The 20,019-nt window shown below is 38.8% G+C and overlaps 1 protein-coding gene across 1 annotated transcript in view; it reads left to right on the top strand.

Moving 5' to 3' along the window:
- Positions 1-20,019, top strand: part of LOC121507245 (testis-expressed protein 264 homolog) — an 83,298-nt gene that overhangs the window by 10,922 nt on the left and 52,357 nt on the right. The window contains exon 2 of the mRNA XM_041783487.1: positions 2,559-2,771. Coding sequence (XP_041639421.1) covers positions 2,559-2,771 — 213 coding nt within the window. The remainder of the gene's footprint in view (positions 1-2,558; positions 2,772-20,019) is intronic.

The raw sequence follows: 20,019 nt of genomic DNA, 5'->3' as shown, positions 1-20,019 counted from the left end.
TGATTTCAAAATTTGAGTGTTTATTGAACCACAACATAAAAGAAGAATAAAAAATTAATTAGTAACAAGTAAAATAATAACAATATATTAAATAATAGCAATAAAAAACAATAAATAAAAATAAATATCCAATCTACATGCACTCCTGTAAAACTTGCAAAATTTGCAACATGCAAAAATCACTAATAACACAGCCATAAACACAACCCAAAAATACTCTTTGAAGCACACATTAATCGTTTTTCTTCGATTATAATGTTTTTATGATCATGAGAAGCCCAAATTGAAATCACGATCAAAATTCAATTAATTGTCCAGCCCTAGCTGATTGCCACTGACTGGGGCCAGGTAGGGCAAACATATATACTTTAAGGCTGCAGCACTCTGTGCTGACTCATGATCTCACCATCAGAGGTTTTGAGAGCATCTCCTAGTGTTGCTTTTTGTGAGTTTGAAAGTTTCTGGTCACATAAGCATTGTCTATGAAATTTCTTGATTATATTTTATGAGAATAACCAGTTGCCCCAGGGTTAAAGATTAGTTGGTACTGGAAACCATTAACCAGTGTTTTTGTTTCTCCTTTTCACACCAGATTGGTGGTCTTTGTTTTTCATCTGAAGATAGATTCTCAGTCTCCCTAATAGTTTGTGTTCATTTCAGATGTAAGGCAGCAGTGGTTTAGTTTCCCCTTTTCTTAGTATTGTCAAGAGCAGGAGTTTTTGGTTTCTGGCTAGTTTTCTTGGTCTTTTCTTTTCCCCCCTTTCCCATTAATCGCTTGCGATTTAGTGATTATCCTTCTTGAATAACTTTTAGAAACCTGTTGTCTGCAGTTGTGTCCCACTGCCCCGCCTACCTGACACTTAATCTGCATTTTTTTGCCTGTGGGCATTAAACCACAGGCATTAAACTTGTACAAGTAAGTTATCAACTCAGTTAAAGAGCTACGGAAGAGGATTGGGGCCACTGAAAAACAAAAATTTTGAGATGCAATTTTTTTTTACTTGTGAGAAAATAGAGTTCTGAGGAAAGAGTCAGAATTCTGACTTTAACCTCATATTTCCTACTTTAATCTAAGAAATCTGACTTTTTCCTCAGAATTCCTACATTAATATTCTGACTTTAATCTAAGAAATCTGACTTTAATCTAAGAAATCTGACTTTAATCTCAGAACTCTGACTTCAATCTCAGAACTATGACTTTAATTTCAGAATTATGACTTTTTTCCTCCTCAGAATTCTCACATTTTTTCACAAGTAAAATAAAAACTTTTTGCATCCCCTTATCCTCTTATGTAAAGAGCTCCCGCCTGTATGGGGTGATATTATCATTATTATCATTGATTGGGTGTCACACCACACTTGGTTGCTCTAGTTAGCCTACTTTAGGTGGAATTCTTACTTAAAGTGGTTTTTAAAAAATGCTATTTTTTCAGTGAGAAGGCCTACTACTTAAATTTAAAAATTTGCCAAAGGTATTTGGTAAACTATAAGATTTTGAGTTCCATAAACTTCTCAAGGAACTAAAAATGATGTATTTAAAATAAACAATTTCATGCACTCACAAAAATCAAGTTTATTGTACTGCAAAGTATTACTCATACTTCAAAATGCACTAAGCTGTGTGCAACAGTGTTTCAAATGACCTTAATTCTAAGAATCAGACAGAATTGTTTGCATATCTCTCCTAACTTGCAGCCTTTCTGTGTGTTTCAGATGTCTTGTTAGAAAAATCAGCATTCTCCACAGTCTACTCTGAATGCCACGTCTTCCCATCATTGGCCTTGCATGTTCAGGGGTGAAGGAGAAAATCGGCATCCTCAAGATGTGCTCGAAGCGTAGCATTGATGGGTTTATGAACAAATTGGACCATTCTGGCTTATTTATTGCCTGAGCCTTCAGTGGTGCTCAGCTCAGCACAGTAGGGAGAACATCTTGGATTTCCCAGGAGTATTCATTTGTAAGGAGTGTCTCTCTTTCTTCTTCTTTTTTTTTAATGGGCGCCGGGGTGCTCAGACTGGAGGAAGCGGCAATAATTGCTGCGTTGCCAAATGCTCCAATTAAACTCCAAGGAGGGGCATATTTTCTCTTTAAATTTGGCACTTGGTTGACATCAGAGGAGATTACTTTTTTGGCTAACACCTCATTATTTTTGGAATTGTCTCTGCCTTATAGTAGAAACAGAAGTTTGTGCCTCATCAGTCCCTGGAGTCAGGCAGGGACTCTTGATTTGTTGGTGAAAGTGTCAGAGTTTATTTGCCCTGATGCTGGCATGTGGAAAGATGATGTGCAGCATTACACTTGTGTCCATCACTTCCTGTCCATAAACCCTCAGCAAACATTATTTGTTCTGAAAGAGCTGGCTAACAGCTGAGTGTAGTTACCAGTGAGGGCTGCTGTCATACTGGAGGCTCTTTATAAATATCTTTTCTGGACTAATGAGGGAAAAAAGATGGACCTGTATATCTATTTCTTCTCCCTCACTTGAAGCTATCAATCAGTCCGTCTTGTTTGTTTGTTCTCCATCGTCAACCTAACTTTATTTGTTCTCTTGATCCTAGGGGCCTCTATGCCGCTATGCTGCCGGCAGTATTCTGAGCGAGGGACAAAACAAAGCAGACGAGGATCTTCTGAAGATCTACAAGTCAGCGGGCTTTAATGTTTATTCCTTTCCTGAAGTCACACATGTGGTCACTACCTCATTCCCCTACAGGACGTTTCTCTCCATCTTCCTCAGACTAAAGGTTTACGCACCGCTGAACCACTACATCAAGGTATTTTTCCTCTTTGTTTGCATTGCACTAACTTGTCTCATGTATGTCACTACATGTAATAGCAAATGAAAAATATTAGTTTAAAAATAAGTAAAAGACAAGTGAGAATCATGAAAAAAGTATAACTGGATACTGCATCACAGCAAGCCATGAGTGTCCCATCGTACTGTCCTTTTGGTCAGATGTTACAAAACCTCTCTCAGAAATTCTTAGCAAGGAGATTCCATGTTGCCTCTTTTAATGCTTGCTCAATGACAACTCCAAGGTCCCTCTGTCTGTACATGAGAAAAGATTTTGCTTCTTTGGTCTTAATGCTGCAAAGAAAACTTTGGTAATGTGGTGGAAACCCCCACACACACATTGTCATTAAACCATTGGTGGCACCTGCTGTCAGATATATTGTCCCTAGAACTTTCTGTTGCACGGTCTCATGGTGCTAAAGCAAAAACCTGAGGTTCTTAGTCTGAAGCTCTCTCAGTTGTACAATCTCTTGCCACCAGAATCGAGGGCTGGTAACGGGATGGGTGGGGTGGGGGTTTGGATGGCCATTCACTATGAGATAAATGACGATTTGGCAACAGGTTGTGTATACTGCAGCCATTATGTATATAAATTCAACAATGTGTAGATAATTTGTAAATATAAGTGTATTGTAATATTGATGCAGACAAATATGTATTTTCTCCAACCTATTTTCATATTCTACGCTGGAAGCTTTACATGAATTAATATTTTGAGTACAGAGGTGTTATATCCTTTGACTGGTAGCCTTTTCATTTATATAAATATTTACTTTTTCATTAGTCTGCTTGGTTATTTTACAGCAATCACGAATCGAAAGCCCCTGGTTATGATCATAGTCAATAGTGAGGATGTATTTAACAACCCTATTTGTATTAGTTTCTAACTGAGTAATAGCCAGTACTGGGTTTCTGTTCAACTATGAATGAATTTTGTCAAACTCATTTTAGAATTTGTCTATACTAGGGGTGCAGCGGCACAGAAAAATTTTAGTTCGGTACGTACCTCAGCTTTGAAGTCAAGGTTCAGTACGTTTTTGGTAATTAAAGCGAATAAATAACAGAAATTTTTTTTATTTTATTAAATTGTATTAAAATAAATGGGCTGAATAAATTACATTTAAATTATTAATAATGCTGCAACCTCCTTCCAAAAGGTCTTTAATTAATGAAAATATTAATAAATAAATACGTTTTTGAATTACTAGGCTGTTTTAACTGATATATTGACATAGTTGTACCATTCTTTAAACACTAAAATTTCCGAGCCAACTTGAACACATCATCATACGACCATAAGTTAGCTTGTTAACTGTGCTAATTAGCGTCTATCCTGCCGATTTCAGCACAGACTTCAATACTGGATTACTTTTTGAACCAGTGGGACCTACTACAAAGTTTGGGAGAACTTTTCACAGCCCATCTTGGGGGATAAAAAGGTTAGAGCCGTGTGAAACCTGAGGATAACTTTACCTATGACACAGCTGCGGACATGATGTTGTTTCTCCTGGTTAGAGTAACATTCTCATTTGAGTGGAGCCTTTTCAAATGCTTTGATTGATCCGCTGGAGGAGGTGCTGTCAGCAATACACCTGCTGAATAATGTCAGCACTACTAGTGTTGTCTTTGTCCACTGTTGTATTTTACTGGGAAACAAAGTGTTCCTAAACAGGACACTTTTATCTGGGAATATTCAGGCTGTTGCTGTCGTTTGCTGTGGTCGTGTGGTTGTCAGGACAGTGTGACAGTGAGTTGTTCTCTGGTTTTCTGTCTGTGATTTTCATTCCACATGTATCCGTTAGGTACAAGTCTGTACCATACTGAGAGGTCCATACCGAACAGATATGGTATGAATACACTTACCTTTACACCCCTAGTGCTCAGTACTTAAAGTTGACTTTGTGCTTTTACTTCAGTAGATTTATAGACCAGTACTTTTACTTTTACTAATAAAAGTAGAAGTTTTTTTTAACCTGTGTAATTTACAGATATGCGGACATCAGTCACATATGTAAAAGTGCAATAAGGTTGATATTTTTAAAGACGGATATAGATAATATCAGTGCAGCACTATCTCCACTTTCTAAAACAAGCTAAGAAGCTCAATGTGCAATTAAAGTGAAAGAAGATAAAAAATGCTCTTGTAGGTCATTCCGGGTGATTTGTCATCCCCCTCTTTCCCTGCCTATGCCAAAGCAAGTGACAGTGAGCAAAGTAAAACGGGGTTACGGGGTAAAAATGGCAGTCTAATAGCAAACAGTGGACTTAAGCTGACTTTTTGCTGATGCACCCTTATGTTGCATGCAGTTGGGAAACAGTGTAAGGCTGTGCAGGTTGGCTTTGAAACCCTGCCAGGACAAGATCAATATCCATTGTGGGCCCTTTCGCATGAGCACCTGTCTAACTCAGTAAGTCACTTTGGACAAAAGCATCTACTAAATGACATTGTAGCATTGTAACATGCATTATCTCTGCATTATCGTATCGTATCATATCGTGCAGTATTGTATTGTACGGTACCTTATCATATCGTATTGTATCGCACCTTACTGTATCTTATCATATCAGATTGTATCGTATTGTTCCCTATCGTATCAGATCGCATCGTATCATGCCGTATCTTATCATATCGTAGCGTACCTTACCTTATCATATCAGATCGTGTCATACCATACCTCATCGTATTGTATCAAACTGCACCATATAACTCCTATCTTACTGTCTTGTGTTCAACAATACACCTGTGCATCATAGTGAGGCACACTGTGTTTTCGAAGACCCAGCAACATCAGCTGCATCAGCCGAAAGCACATCACATATATGTCCCACAGGCCTCAGTGTTCTCACAAATTCTCTTTGCTGCACATTGAGTCAGCACGTAAAGGGCCATTAAAACCCTCATAGAGCCCAGTTCAATGCTATATAGAGAGTTACCTTTATTTTCTTTTGACCTATTTCTACTCAATTAATGACAACAATATACACTTTGAATGATATTCTGAATGACATTCAAGATTGAGATCAGGCCGAGGTGTTTCAATAACCCTCTTGAGATACCACCTGTATGCTTATTTTAGTGGAAACATAATGGTTATGGATGTTTGTGTGTATTTTTGTGTGTGAGTGAAATGTGATGGAATGAATCATCACTAACTCAGGTGGGCTCAGGCAGTAGGAAGGAAATGATCGATATCCAATGCCATGATCATCACGTTCACTTGTGAGTCATACTGTGCTATTCCAGGTGGCACAAAGTTAAATGTATTTTGTGAAAAGCTTAGCACGTCAAATCATTTCTTTCTTACTTCCTCAAGCCTTTTTTCCCTTCATCCCCTGGAGGGTTTGATGGTGTGTTTTAGGTAGTACAGCAGGAAGGGATTTATGGTTAGAATGGAGATGGAGGCATGGGAAGACAAAGGAGATAAAAGAAAAGGAACTATTTGAGCTCCTTTTAGCACTTTGTGATGAATGGTTTCACTGAGTGCTGCTTGAGGGATGCTGGGAAAGTGAGTCATTGCGCTGAGCAGTGAGTTTTGTGGGTATGGTTTAATTATGCAGTGTGCTAAAAACAGGTGGCAGCACCACAGGTTGTCTCAATCACTCTGCCTCTGCTGGAGGAGCATGTTTGTGTGTCCTTGCTGGCTGCCTCCGCCATCTGCTTGGACGCTGTTTAAATCTGGCTCTGCTCCAGTGGCACTTAGCCTGTCTGAAAGGTCAGATTATACCACCATCAAACTGACATGAGTCTCCATCACCAGTTGTATTTTATCCCCTTTAGCACTTATTTTACATAGGCAACAAATAATTTACCTTGTCATATTTTTAAGGATTCTATCAGATCCTTGAAAATTCTTGAATTTGATTATAAAAAATATCTTAAAAAGTTGTATTTTTAGTTACGTTGCAGGGAACACTGTTGCATACATCTGTAGAGTCATCAACTCATGGAACGCCCCCCCCTGGTGGACAACAAAGGCTACTACATTACACTACAGAGAAGTTGATGGTCTTGATTGCAACTTGCGTGTTTTAATCAAGATTTCTTTAAAGGAAAGATACTTCTTGTTCTGGAAGGAACATTTCTGATTTTAGCAACTTAGTATTGAATGTGTGAGTAAAGTAATGAAGGGAGGCACTTGAGTCCAAAGGGAACATTGACCTGTATCAGTCGTATCGTATCGTATCATATCGAACATTTTCCAGAAACAATAAAGGCTTAACCTGACACGCCAGATGGATTTGTTTCACACATCCATCTGGTAAACCTTCCATAGATGGCGTTTGGGAAAGGGCAGAGCCTTTGAAAAAAAAAACTCAGAGGGTGATGTGATGAACGTTCTGTCTGTCGTATCTTTACGGGCCAATCAGAGCAACAAAACACATGAAGTAGCCGTTACCGAGGTGAGCCCCTACCGAGGATTAAACTCCATAGAGGACTGGATAAAGAACTGGATAGAGAACTGCAGACGTGTCAGTACATGACTTTTGTTGTTTTTGAAAAGAAAACAGCTCAATGCTGTTCTTTGTTCTTCTTTTAATAAAGAAATGTTGTGAAGTTCTGATAAAACTGGCACTTTGGAAGCAACCATGCTAATGTCTTCCACCATAATTGCACCGGTCTCTTCTTGCTGCTGCATACGTAACACCCCGAAAATACTGCCCCTCGATGCTGATTGGTCCTGTCACTTTCTAACCGGGCCCAAACGGCTCAGATGGGAGCTTTGCACGATGGATTTGCCAGTAAGAAACATGGAAATGGGCGAAACCATCCGCTTTGCAAGGTTAATAAAGGCTAGGTCAATGATTTAAAAAAAAAGAAACAAAAAACCTTTCTGTCAAATTCAGACCTGCTTTGTTTCCAAGAAGACAGATGTCTGGATCAGCTGGAATTGTGTGTGTTAGCAATTTTAGACATCAAAATCAAAACCATCCTGCAAAGTTGTGATTTAAGTAAATTGCTTTGTACAGTAAGTATACTTAGATTAGTAATGATATCGTATTGAATCATAGTCATATAGTATGCTATTGTGTCATATCGTGTCATTTCATATCGTATCTTACCGTATCGTATCGTATCATATTGTATCATATTCTTTCATATCGTATCCCATCCTATTGTATCATTTTGTCACAGTCAAGCACACTTTTTCTTCAAAGTTGTAGCATAACAGCATCAGTCCAAAGATGACAGTTATCTGTGTCATATCATATAGCTTCGTTCAGTGACCCTGCACATCACAGTCAGGCACATTTTTTTTCTTCAATGACTCAGCATCACCAACATCAGTCAAAAAAAGGAAAATTGGCCTCATCGTAGCGTATTGTATCGTAACATATCATGTTGTGTCATGTCTTGTCGTGTTGTATAGTTTTGTATCGTACATTCTAGAAACCATAAAGACCGTGTCAATGACACTTTAAACCTTTAGTCAAATTAAGACCTATTGTTTTTCCAAGAAGACAGATCACAGGATCAAGTGGAATTTGAAGTGGAACAGATCATAAATTCCTTCTAAAGAAATACATAAATCAGATTCAAACATCTGTCTGGATCAATGCACGTTTTGTTTTGGATACTGATTTATCACTACAATCCATTTTTTACAGTCCCACACCTTTTGTTGTTCAGTGTTTAATAGTTAGCAAATTTGTTGAGTTGCTCATGAAATTTGGAGAGCACCAATGGTAGATGATGCAATCCAGCATCAACTGTGGCGTTGGTGATACTTGTTTAATCAGTTAAAAAGATGTACAGTAAAATACTAAAAATGTAAATTCAGTTGTATAGCACTTTACAAACAAGTGCAAGCTATACAAAGCACCACAAACAGCCTTCAATATAACTACAAAACAAAGTTTAATCAGCTCAAACCGTTTCTATCAAAGTAAACTTTCTAACCTTCATGAAACCTCCACTTGCCTCAGGCTGTAGCATTAGACATTCTTAGTCTTAGTTCAACCAATAAAACTCCTGGACTGAGGTTATGCAGCAACAGTGTGTCAATAGTAGTAACTTAAATTGGTTTTTCCCATATTGCCTCCTGTGGTGGGCTTTCTTTCTCATCTATTATAGGCCCTCCAGCCATTATTGATAGACAGAGACTGAGAATATATCCCACACATAACCTCTGATCTTCATATTGACCTGTTCTCAAAGAAGGCATGTTAAGAGGCAAAAAACACACAAATATATACAAGTTATCAATTCAGAAGTATGATACCTCTGGTAAACTCTCTGTAAAGTAATTAAGCACATAGATGGTTGACTCGGGAAATAAACAAAGGGAGTTGTGGATCTGGGATGTCTGCCATTAGACAACACATTTTAGCCAAAGGCATAAATCCCAGTGAGAGAATGAATCCCAAAACCTATGGTTATTTTACAAGGCAGATAATACTTGTTTCATTTCAACTGAAGCACCAGGAACAGCACCTCTGCTGTAGCTCACATGGTGTACAATTGTTTAGTGCAGGGTGTCTTTTTAATCTCACTGTATCTGTTATGTGGTACAGCTGTATGATCTTGAGCAGTTCAAGACAGTGTGGTTTAAAACCACACTGTACACTCTTTTAATGTTTCTGTGGTGGAAAATATCAAAACATAGTGATGACCAAAGTACACTGTCAAACAGGGTTACATGGTTTCATTGTTGCAGTCACAATTTTAACATAGCAGAAGTAATGCATGTGAAATAAAAGCTTTTACCCTCAGAAAAACGGGCATCTTGTAAAACATGAACAGAAGATAAGAGCAAAACATGTGAGTCACAAACTTAAAATGTTCTCTATTAGTCTGTTTATTACACTTTTTATACCTATTGCAATATTGAACAATGTTACCAAACTGCATTTTTTCTCATATCCAGGCCCATTGTAAACAATCTATTAGTTTCCCAGCCATCAAAATAAATAAACTACTCATTTCAAATTCTTCAACAGCAACATTTATGACCTCAACTACAATATACACCATATACTGTATACCACATGGACGTGGTCCTAATGACATCACCCACTGCTCTTTGAAGCATAATTTTGAAGTTTGTAAGCATTGGTTACCAAATTAGAAATGCTGTCTCAACTGTCAATGAAACACCCTGATCCTCCGAGTAACGGCTGCAGGCCCATCTGCCAATGTCAGCAATCCCTCACAAGTAATGTGTGTCCTTGATATCATCAATTCATCACTGATGGGAAAAAATGCTTCTCCCTTTTCAGTGTCCTGATAAAGACATGACCTGTTTTGACCAACATTTTTTGAACGAGGCTTTTAACATGTTTATTTCTGATGGGTATGGTACTTTCACAGTTTTTGATTCTGGCCTCATGTGGACACTTGAGGAACTGTAATTTTTTTCTTTCTTTCCAGTTGGCCCTTTGCTAAGCCCCACCCCACATTGGTTACTGTTGCTATGTCTGACAAGCTTTCATACCCACTGACTGACATGGGGTTTTCCACTGTGGTGTATGCTGAAGGAAACAATCCACCTTATTCCTATCCCCCATGATTCTTTGCGTGAAATATGGGAGCAACTTCCACTCCGGTCTATCTAAATGGGACTTTGCATAAAAATGAGATGCTGAAAGTGATTATCAGAGCAATTTGGATCCCAAAATATGTAAACTTCGACTGCTTCACCTGAAACGGGATAACATTATTATTTATCCGCCCTCTGCTAGAGAGGACTAAGTGACGACATTACCTCAGATAGCCTAGACAAGCACATTTAGCTACCTTTATAATCTTTATATCAGTATAGAAAGAGACGATCACGTTTTGTTAAAGGAGTTTGGACACCACCTTCAGATAAATTTCTAGTTTGCGGGGTTGCTGAAATTCTTATTTCACCAACTAATCCCTCTTAAAATGTGGGAATGATATAGATAAAACTATCCATGACTCAAGTTGCCAGCTCTTCAGTTTGGTAAATGCCAAGTTTTGTATTAAGAATTATTGATAAATTAATACTGAAAGAATCACATCCCCAATGCACTTACACAATGAATAGCATGTTTAAAACACTGTTGTGAGAGACATATTTAACTTTGTCACGGTGTTAGAACCACAAATGAAACAACAGGTACTGTGCATTACAGAAAATTTAAAAACTTTCAACTCATATTGATTTAACAAAAATCAAGCAGTATTTATTACTGCAAATATTTATTTATTTCAAAACAACCACTGCTGATGCTACATCACTTTAGTAAGCCCTTGGAAGAATCTCATTTTTGCTATTATTGTTACTGTACAGGAAGTTCCACCCACATTCATAGCTACAGTAGACCCCCCAGGAATAAGGTGGTATCCACCTTATTTACTTCCTTACAGCTTAAAATACAAAGAATGTGAACATGTGATTACAAAAATATGTAAATATTTACAAATTCAAGGTGAATTCCTTTCGAAACAACTGTCATTTTTTGTTAGCATCTATGGTACTAGAATACATATTTTTAATGTACTTCCGCTTTAGCACCAGAAGTTTCGCCCATATTCAGATTTACAGTAGCGGCCCCAGGAATAAGGTGGATATTCAGTTTTTTAGTAGAGTGTATGGAGTTTATGTCAGCCAGTATCTGGTCTATACACATTAGCACATGGCTGAGACAGCGACTGTTCATGAGATAAAGGCTGAGGATCTCATGCAAAATTTGTCCTCTGTGAAGTTTAATACCTCTGAAAACTATGCAGGAAATTGATGAAATGAAAGGATTTTGATTTAATCACTGATGGATGTTATAATGAAGCTGAAACCTGTAGGACTGCAGACAGCTTAGCAACATAAACATGACACAGCAGTCATTAGCCTAACTTAACCTGAAGACCCATCGGCAAGAGGACAGCATCAAACTATCCAAAGTGGACGTTTTTCTCTCTCTTCCACTACTCCAAATAAACCAACATGGCTGGATTTCATAGCTTTAAGCTGACAGCGGCTGCAGCTAAGTTGGACAGGAAGACTGGTTTGATTTATATGCTGTGTTTGAGCACATTGTCTAGCATTACCTGACTGCTGGATAGCTACTTGTTGGTGTTTTCTGGAGAGGATGTTATTTGGCTGCGTGGTAGTGGCTAATGTGCTAACAGGCTAAAATAGATCTGATGTGAAGCTAAGCGTTGTTGCTCATGTGTTAAATGCAGTGTGTACAGTTCAACTGACTTTTCATAGTCATTTACAAGCTCAGATCGTGTTTGAGTGTAACTCAATATATGATGATGTTGAGTTAGCTTTAATTATATGCATGTTAATGTTAGCTCTTTGCTAACTTAACTAAATTGCTGCTGCTGTTCATGCAGTCTTTCACTCTGTTTTATTCATATCCAACATCTCTCTGCTTGTTTTTTGGCTTTGAGGAACCAAAAACTTCAACATCCCACTGTAAACATTTTGAGTATTGGCCATAAGCTTACCGTACTAGACGAAATCTTGACAGGTCTCTTGTGCATAGTTACAGTTGGTACCGTGGGATTGGACAGTGGTCATTTTAGGGAAGGGTCAGTCCTGTACCGTCTTCACTTTTTGACACTGACAGCTGCCACTTGTTAGACTTAGTTCCCTTACAACAAGATTAAAATAAAAGAATGTAATAACTAGAAAGTATTGGTGGTTGGTTTGGCAGCCAAGGTAAAGCTCAGCAGTATCTTTTGTCCGGGCCTTTTCACACCTGGTAACACGCCTGGAGACCACAGATGATTTTCAGGCCCTTAGGACATCAAAAGCACAACCTGGGGCTCGTGGAAACCCTGCTACCTGAACGCACAGTACCCTAGGTTGTGCTTATTCGTCACATCCACACCTGACTCTGCCCTGAAGGTGAGGACGGTGTTATTTTTTTCAACAGATTTTTTCCCATGTGCCTGGTGGTGTGTCACCTGACTTCAGCCTCAGTTTTTGGCCCAACATGCCTAAATGTTCTGTCATCAACTGCTCATCACCACACTTCTGTTTCACCACATTCAGATTAAAATCTTTCACAAGGGAAAACAGAGTATTAAATATTTAACGGATGCAGGTTGGACAGTGAGCATGCCATGCTACATGATATGACCCAACATCTGTTCTGGTGTTTGCTGTTAGGCTATAGCGTAAGGATAAAACATAACGATCTTGAAACAAAAATATAGCACATATTTAGCACAAGCAAAATCCTGAAGGTTCAGAAATAGCTTCCTAGACGTGTTTCTTCCAGTGACTGAGCCCGCTGCTGATGGCTGACACTTTAAATATCCCAAGTGGTGAGACCTTTTCAAACCAGCTCATCAGCATTTAGCATGCTCCGCTCGTCACAGCAGAGTGATTTGTGTCCATCAGACGGTTTGAGTCGCTGCCCCATGGCCGGCCCTGATATTTGCCTAGTCAGACAATCGATCAGCCCTGCTGTTTTTCCTCTGTGCCTTGGCTCTTTAGCGGTGAGCTACATCACAAAACACTTTGGCACCTTGAGATTTGATTCTAGCACGGTGGCGGGGCCTTCAGACTGGAGTGAGGGACTGGGCTTGGAGGATAATATTGCTGACATTCACAGAGATCTGAAGGTTTGTGAAAGGCAGACGATGGAACATTTGTTCGCTTCAGGGCACTGAAGTTTCCTGCCAGCACAGAGGTTCTGGGATGAATATAAAGCAAGTTTCCCTTTGTTCCTTAGAAAATGGCCTTTTTTAGCAACTGACACACATGGTGAAGTGCCCATAAAGTCTTCCTCAGCACGATGGAGGAGGAAGCCACAGTTTAGAGGCAGAAGGTGGTGCATCACACAGTTTCGATTAGTGCTGTCTAGATGGGAGTGATGCAAAGAGGTGCACAGATGCTAGTCCGCAGGGCCTGTTGAACTCGCAGACTTTTGGCTAACAGTGACGTACATTTAGAAAGGTCAGAAAAGGTTGTGATGGGATTTATATGCATGGCAAAGTCTCTTCTTAGTGTAATGTGCTGGAAAATTCAGAAGGTTCTGAAAACTTCAGAGTAAAACAACGCTATCTGCTCAGACATAACGGTGGGATTAGACCTTAAGTAGAGGAGATTCTGAGGAGAAATTCAAAGCTCCTTTTCCTGCCGTTTGAGTTGTTTTCAAATATTAAACATTTGTGCAGATTTCTTGTGTCCGTTTCAGTTGTAGCTCATTTTACTAATGAGGTAAACACCATGTGGTTGGAATTATTTATTTGCAAACTGTCAAGGTTTATAAAGACTTGCATAACTTTCTATAAAATTTCAATCTTCCATGAGTTTTTTTTCCTGGGGGGAAATGAAGCTATTTCTGTCTCGTTGAGTTTTATTCTAAACCCTGTTTAATTCATTTGCTCCGGTGTCTTCCTTTAACTTTCACATCCTGTAGTCTTTCACTGGTGAAATGATTCTTCAATGTATCCCTCTGATGCCTGATTTTTTTACTCAACCTGCAAATTAAAGCAGTTAAGGAAAATAAAGAAATGTTTCAACGAGAATTTGTTGTTAAAATGTTTTATTTATACTGCAAACATTTGAAAAAATATTCTCTGAATCATGCATCAATGGGCCCTGTTTTTATCTCCTCCCAGGGGTAATCAGGTAGAAATTATACATTAGGTTAAGTTTTTCTTAACAGGAATATATATCAGTTATTTTAAGAATAGAAATAAGGCTGTAAATTTTGATAAGATTCCCTCACATTTCAAAAATAACTGAAAATAATGTCCAGTCTCCTAAAACTAAGAGCTGCAAGTACCACAAACTAGTTTTTATTCTGCTCTTCAAGTCTTCCTTAAGGTAGAGATAAACATTCTATGCATATGTTTGGCTGTGCACATCCTCAAAAATGAATGTGATGCAAGCACACTACGCAGAATACACCACTAGGCAGAGTAAAAGCAGAGGGGATGTGACAGTTAACAAAGCTACAACAGTGGTAGCAGAAAATTCTGACAAATGTGCAGTTATAGTGACTATTAGAAGTATTCACCCCCTTGGATGTTTTACTTTTGCATTCATTTCTCAAGCTCTGTCAGGTTGCACGGGCATGAACAGCCCTTTTCAAGTCCAGCCACAAATCCTCTATTATTGGATTGATGTCTGGTCTTTGATCTTGTTGTCTTTAAACCGTTTCTATGTAGCTTTCGCTGTATGCTTCAGGTCATTGTCTTACTGGAAATAAATCTTCTCCCAAGCCATAGTTGTCTTGCAGACTGAATAAAATTATCTTTCAGGATTTTGTCGAGAAGCATCCCCACAGCATGATGCTGCCATCGCTGTGCTTCACAGTGGGGATGGTGTGTTTGTGGTGATGTGCAGTGTTTGGCATCTTGCCTGATGGCCAAAAAGCACCATTCTGGTCTCAGCAGACCAAAGAGCTTTCTTCCATATGACTGTGGAGTCTCCCACATGCCTTTTGTTGAACTCGAGTGGAGATTTAATCTGATTTTTCTTCAAGAGTGGCTTTCTTTTTGCATCGTGAAGAACAGGGGCAACAGTTGTATGCAGAGTCTCTCCCATCTCAGCTGAAGCTTGTAACTCCTTCAGAGTAGTCGTAGGTGTCTTGGTGGACTCTCTCACTAGTCTCCTTCTTGCACGGTCACTCTGAAAATGAGGACGGCCTGATCTAGGCAGATTTACACATGTGCCATATTCCTTCCATTTCTTGTTGATGGATTCAACTGAACTATAGGCCATGTTCAGTGCTTTGGAATTTTTTGTACCCATCCACTGACCTTTACTTCAATAAACTTGTTCTTTTACTTGCTTGGAATGTTCTTTTGCCTTCATGGTGTAATGGTAGCCAGGAATACTGATCAACCAGTGACTGGTCCTTCCAGATAGAAGCGTCTTTTTACTACAATCACTTGAGAAACATTCACTGCACTCTGGCGATCCCCATTTCACTAATCATGGAACACGGCTGAACCTCTGTTGTATTAGGTCAGTCACTTAAAGGGGATGAATATATATACAAATACTTATTTTACAGGACGATTTTTATTTTATTGGCGTTACATTGTAAAAATCAGCTTTCTTGTTTGTTTGTTTTTTTTTTTTTGTCAAAATATACAAACTATACTGATCTTGATTGATAAAATCAACATAAGGGTAAAATATCCAAGGTAGTGAATCCATTTTGTAGGCACTCCATGCTTAGGGCTGACTGTGGCTTTAGAGTGTGTTGCCTTTCAGTTGGAACGTTAAAGGTTTGATCACCAGCTCCAAAAAAATATACCTACCTATCTACCTACCTTTCCCCTCATTTCATTCCTTGTAAATCCCACCCTGCAAGTTGAAATAACAAACAAAAGGCAATATTCAGATCTGTGGACCAAGGAAAGTATTAAAGGAGTTGTAAACCATAAAAATATTATCTTAATCAATCCTTTAGTTCGAATTTGAAGAATTGTTTCTGGAGGTGCTATTTTGTATAGGAAAAACTATTTTACTGTCAAACTCTGAATTTTGTTAAAGCATAAAAGCATGTGCCCTGTTTTATGAAGTATGTTGCATCCTGACCCAGCCAGCTTGCTCTCCCCGTTCGAGGCTCTGAGGAGTTCGCCTGTCAAACATGTTCAAACATGACTTTCATCGTGCAGCAGCTGGGAATCCACTGTTGTGTTAAATGTCACATCTACATCTGATTGATCTGATTTAAACTTTATCTTCTGGTGCCAAATCGAGATCACGAAGCAGGGTTCGATTACAAAGTAAGAGGAAGAGTTATTTTTAGATATGGAACAAATTGTTTAGTACCGTGAGGCCATCTTATCGATCACTTAGGATTTGAAGGAGGTTTACATTCGACTTTGATTGTGTTTTGTTGAAATTGTATGCTTGTTTGCCCTAAGATTTGTGAAAATAATGCAAAAATATGGTGTAAATATGTTCAAAAAAATGTCAGATGAAGCCCTTTATAGCAACTATTGTGTGGCAATTTTCAGTTGTAACTCTGTCAGCATACTAAATCACACATACATCTTGTTTTTTTAACTAGTTGCAGCAAAAACATAGAGAATAATGAACTTTGTCAATATCTGATATACTGATATTTCCAAACTTATTTTAGCCAATACTTAAATGATATTTACTCACCATTTTTGAAATGACAAAGAACGTCAAGCCTGTCCTTTAACTCTGTTAAATATGGTAGTAATCTGCAAAGACGAACGAAGACTGGCAGACCTAGCTGCTAATGTAGCATTAGCAATATCAGCTCCAAACAGCATACTGGGCTGACATCATACCCATGACACACTGACTCTGTGATGAATGTGACTGCTCTCTGAGCATTTTCCCAATTTAAATGGGTGTTTAACCAAACAGGAAAACAGACTCCAGGTTGAGAACCAATGATGTAGGTATTTACCATTAGTACAGTTGCACTGATTTTTCACTTAAGGAAATGCCATGGAGTAAATGCTCTGACACAAGTGTTCGATTCATAATCATTCTTATGTCAAACAGGGAAATTGCATTTCTTAAAAGTATATTGCACTCCTGCATTAGAACTACTGATCCATTACTTAATGATGCAGATGGTAAAGTTGGAGCTCATTAAGATTGATTTTATACTGCTGACTGACTGCGCTCAGTAACTGGGCCACTGCCTCCTGGCTGCTCAGGAGCTGCAGGGTGAGAAACTACGCTAGACTGGCCTGCATGGTTACAAGTGGCTGGTTAACTGTGGCTGCACATGAAGGCTTTAAATCAGTGGTACAGGCCACGCCTCAAGTTCAGAAACCCTCACCTCCAAAACAATAAATAAAGTACTTTAGGTATCATTTTGAGTGGAGAAAAAAAAGGAGCACACTTAATGGTTAATGCCATCAGCAATCTGTAAAGGAAAAGCTGAAGCAGAAAATCATTTGAATATCAAATATTGGCCCAGATAAATCAGTCAGCCCCTACTATGCAGGGTTTTCCTGCATGCTCAGATATGAGGCTATAATGATTTTTTTTTTAAGTTTTATTATACAAACAAATGCATAGCCACCACATATGGCATAATGTCATTAAAACACACCTCTGCCTCTGATGAAGGCTGATACAAAATGAGGCGCTGGTGGTACCAAATCCTGAATTTAGGAAAAAAAAACATATTACAAAGCTCTCTCCTGTACCTGGTTGGTCTGTATACCTGGGATGTGGTTTTGCTATATAGTAGGAAACTTGCACACACATGAATGCATTTAGGCACTCACACAATATTCTAACAATTTGGCTTTGTCTTCTGTCGAGATAGACATGCAAATGAAATGAATTTGCTCCAGTGTTCTCAGGAGGGATTTTCTGAAAAAGCAATCCAAGAGGCAATTTTAAACCATTCAAGTATGAGCCCGGCGGCAGGTTGGGGGGAACGGGGGGGGCACCTATCCGAGCTGCAGGGGGTTCAGGACCTCAGTGAGCTAACTCGAGAAATTGGGGGAGATAAAAAAGAGGCTTAGGACGTAACTGTTTTATTCAGCTGAGTGACTTTCAAACAGGCCTTGTTCATTTGTCAGGGCTGAATAGGTCTGTGTAAAGAGCGTTGTTGCTTGAGTGACACCTGGATTGTTCGACTACTGTCACTCATTACGCCCTCAGACCCTTTGAGCTGCCTTTTTTACTGTGAGCCTTTGAAACAAAATTTACAGGGCAAAGCGGGCAGAGATACTTCGTTAGGTCATCACTTCCTCCTTCTGCAGATCTTTGAAAATGTTGAAAAAGACTGCAGTGCTATTTAAGAAAGACAGACTGTACGCTCTTCAAAATAATCATGTGACAGCCCAGAAACAAGAAATACAGTGTTGATATGAGAGGTTCTTTTAATATGGTCAAAGATGGCATGTTAAAAGTAAACAGGAGAAAGTAAATGTTAGGGAGGAGAGGATTGTGTGGCTCCTCTTTACTCTTACAGATTACTGTCATTAGTACACAGGAAGCAGCCAAATGTCACTGTTGCCTTAATAGCACATTTTATGTTGCCACTGATGGTTAGCTTCTCACCACCATTTGTTCCACTTATTTAACAGGAGAATCAATCAAAAACTGCAGGTTTGAATCTGAAGGTCAGAGTTTTAATGTTTTATAGAAATGAGAAACTTCATTGTCTTTGCTTAACATGTTCTGTTAGCAAGTCCTTGAGTGTAGCGCTGCGGTTTTTGGCTCCATAAATAGCTAAACCAATCTGTTAAAAAAAAAAAAAAAAAAATCTGGAGGTCTTAAATAGGGATGTTCGGATACAATTTTTTCCTTCCCAATACGATTCCGATACCAAAGTGTTGGGTATCAGCGGATACCGATTACTGGATTACTGACTCGATACCAGTGTGAACTTTCTGGACTGACTGTGCAGAGTAGCAAGTTATTTTAGACCTACTGCATCACACGCTCTCTATATCTCTATATATATTGTGCACTATTTAGGCAGCATGACATGATTTGTGTATTTATTTATTTAACCTTTATTTAACCAGGCTAGTCCCATTGAGATCAAAGATCTCTTTTTCAAGGGAGACCTGATATAGAACAGCCTGCAACTGGCTGACAGACCCTCACAGAGAGTACACAATATGGCGGTTAGCATTCGTGTTAGCAATCAAGCTAGCGGTAATAAACAATCGTTATTCGATTAAATTGATAAAAAGACGTTCCATGTCACGTTCACTGGTGTGGATCTAATTATTAGAGTCCCCAAAAATCCCAAGAGTTCCAGGCTCGCTGAAAATGCTGCTGCAAAGGATTCAGAGGCATCAATAGCATCAATGGGAAAAGCACAAAGGCTGGCTTCAAGAGAAAAAACAAGTAGGAGGAAATGATTAATGGTTCTAAAGCCATTTAACTTTTGATAAACTGTCACTTCTTGTCGTTCACAACCATGCCGGTCTGGAAGGCATTTTAATGATCACATTGAGAGAAAAACTGTCACACAGCCTCCATTCTTTGCTGCTGCCGTGGGTCCTTTGGTTCTTCTTCGCTGCTATAAAACAGTAGCCTGTGCATGACGTGCTTTCTGGCAGTGAAAAAGAATTGATTTCTGGTTTATAGCACTAACAGTTAGCATGGCTAAACGAAGGAAAACATAAAGCTAGACTAAACGTTATCGAATCAATGCATAAACTCGTGTACTCGCAGATACCAATACCTGCATTTTAACCCTTTACCTACTGAGTTTAAAATGGCGATTTGGACATATTTTGTTATTATGGCTGGAAGTTTGAAAGTTTAGGTCCCTTTTTTCCCAGGAGTACTTGAACTTGACTTTTCAACATCTGGTTAATGATTATTGCA

The sequence above is a fragment of the Cheilinus undulatus genome, linkage group 3 (genome assembly GCF_018320785.1).
Source record: "Cheilinus undulatus linkage group 3, ASM1832078v1, whole genome shotgun sequence".
Taxonomy (NCBI): Eukaryota; Metazoa; Chordata; class Actinopteri; order Labriformes; family Labridae; genus Cheilinus; species Cheilinus undulatus.
The sequence above is the reverse complement of the archived record's forward strand: the minus strand, read 5'-3'. Positions and strand labels throughout refer to the sequence as shown.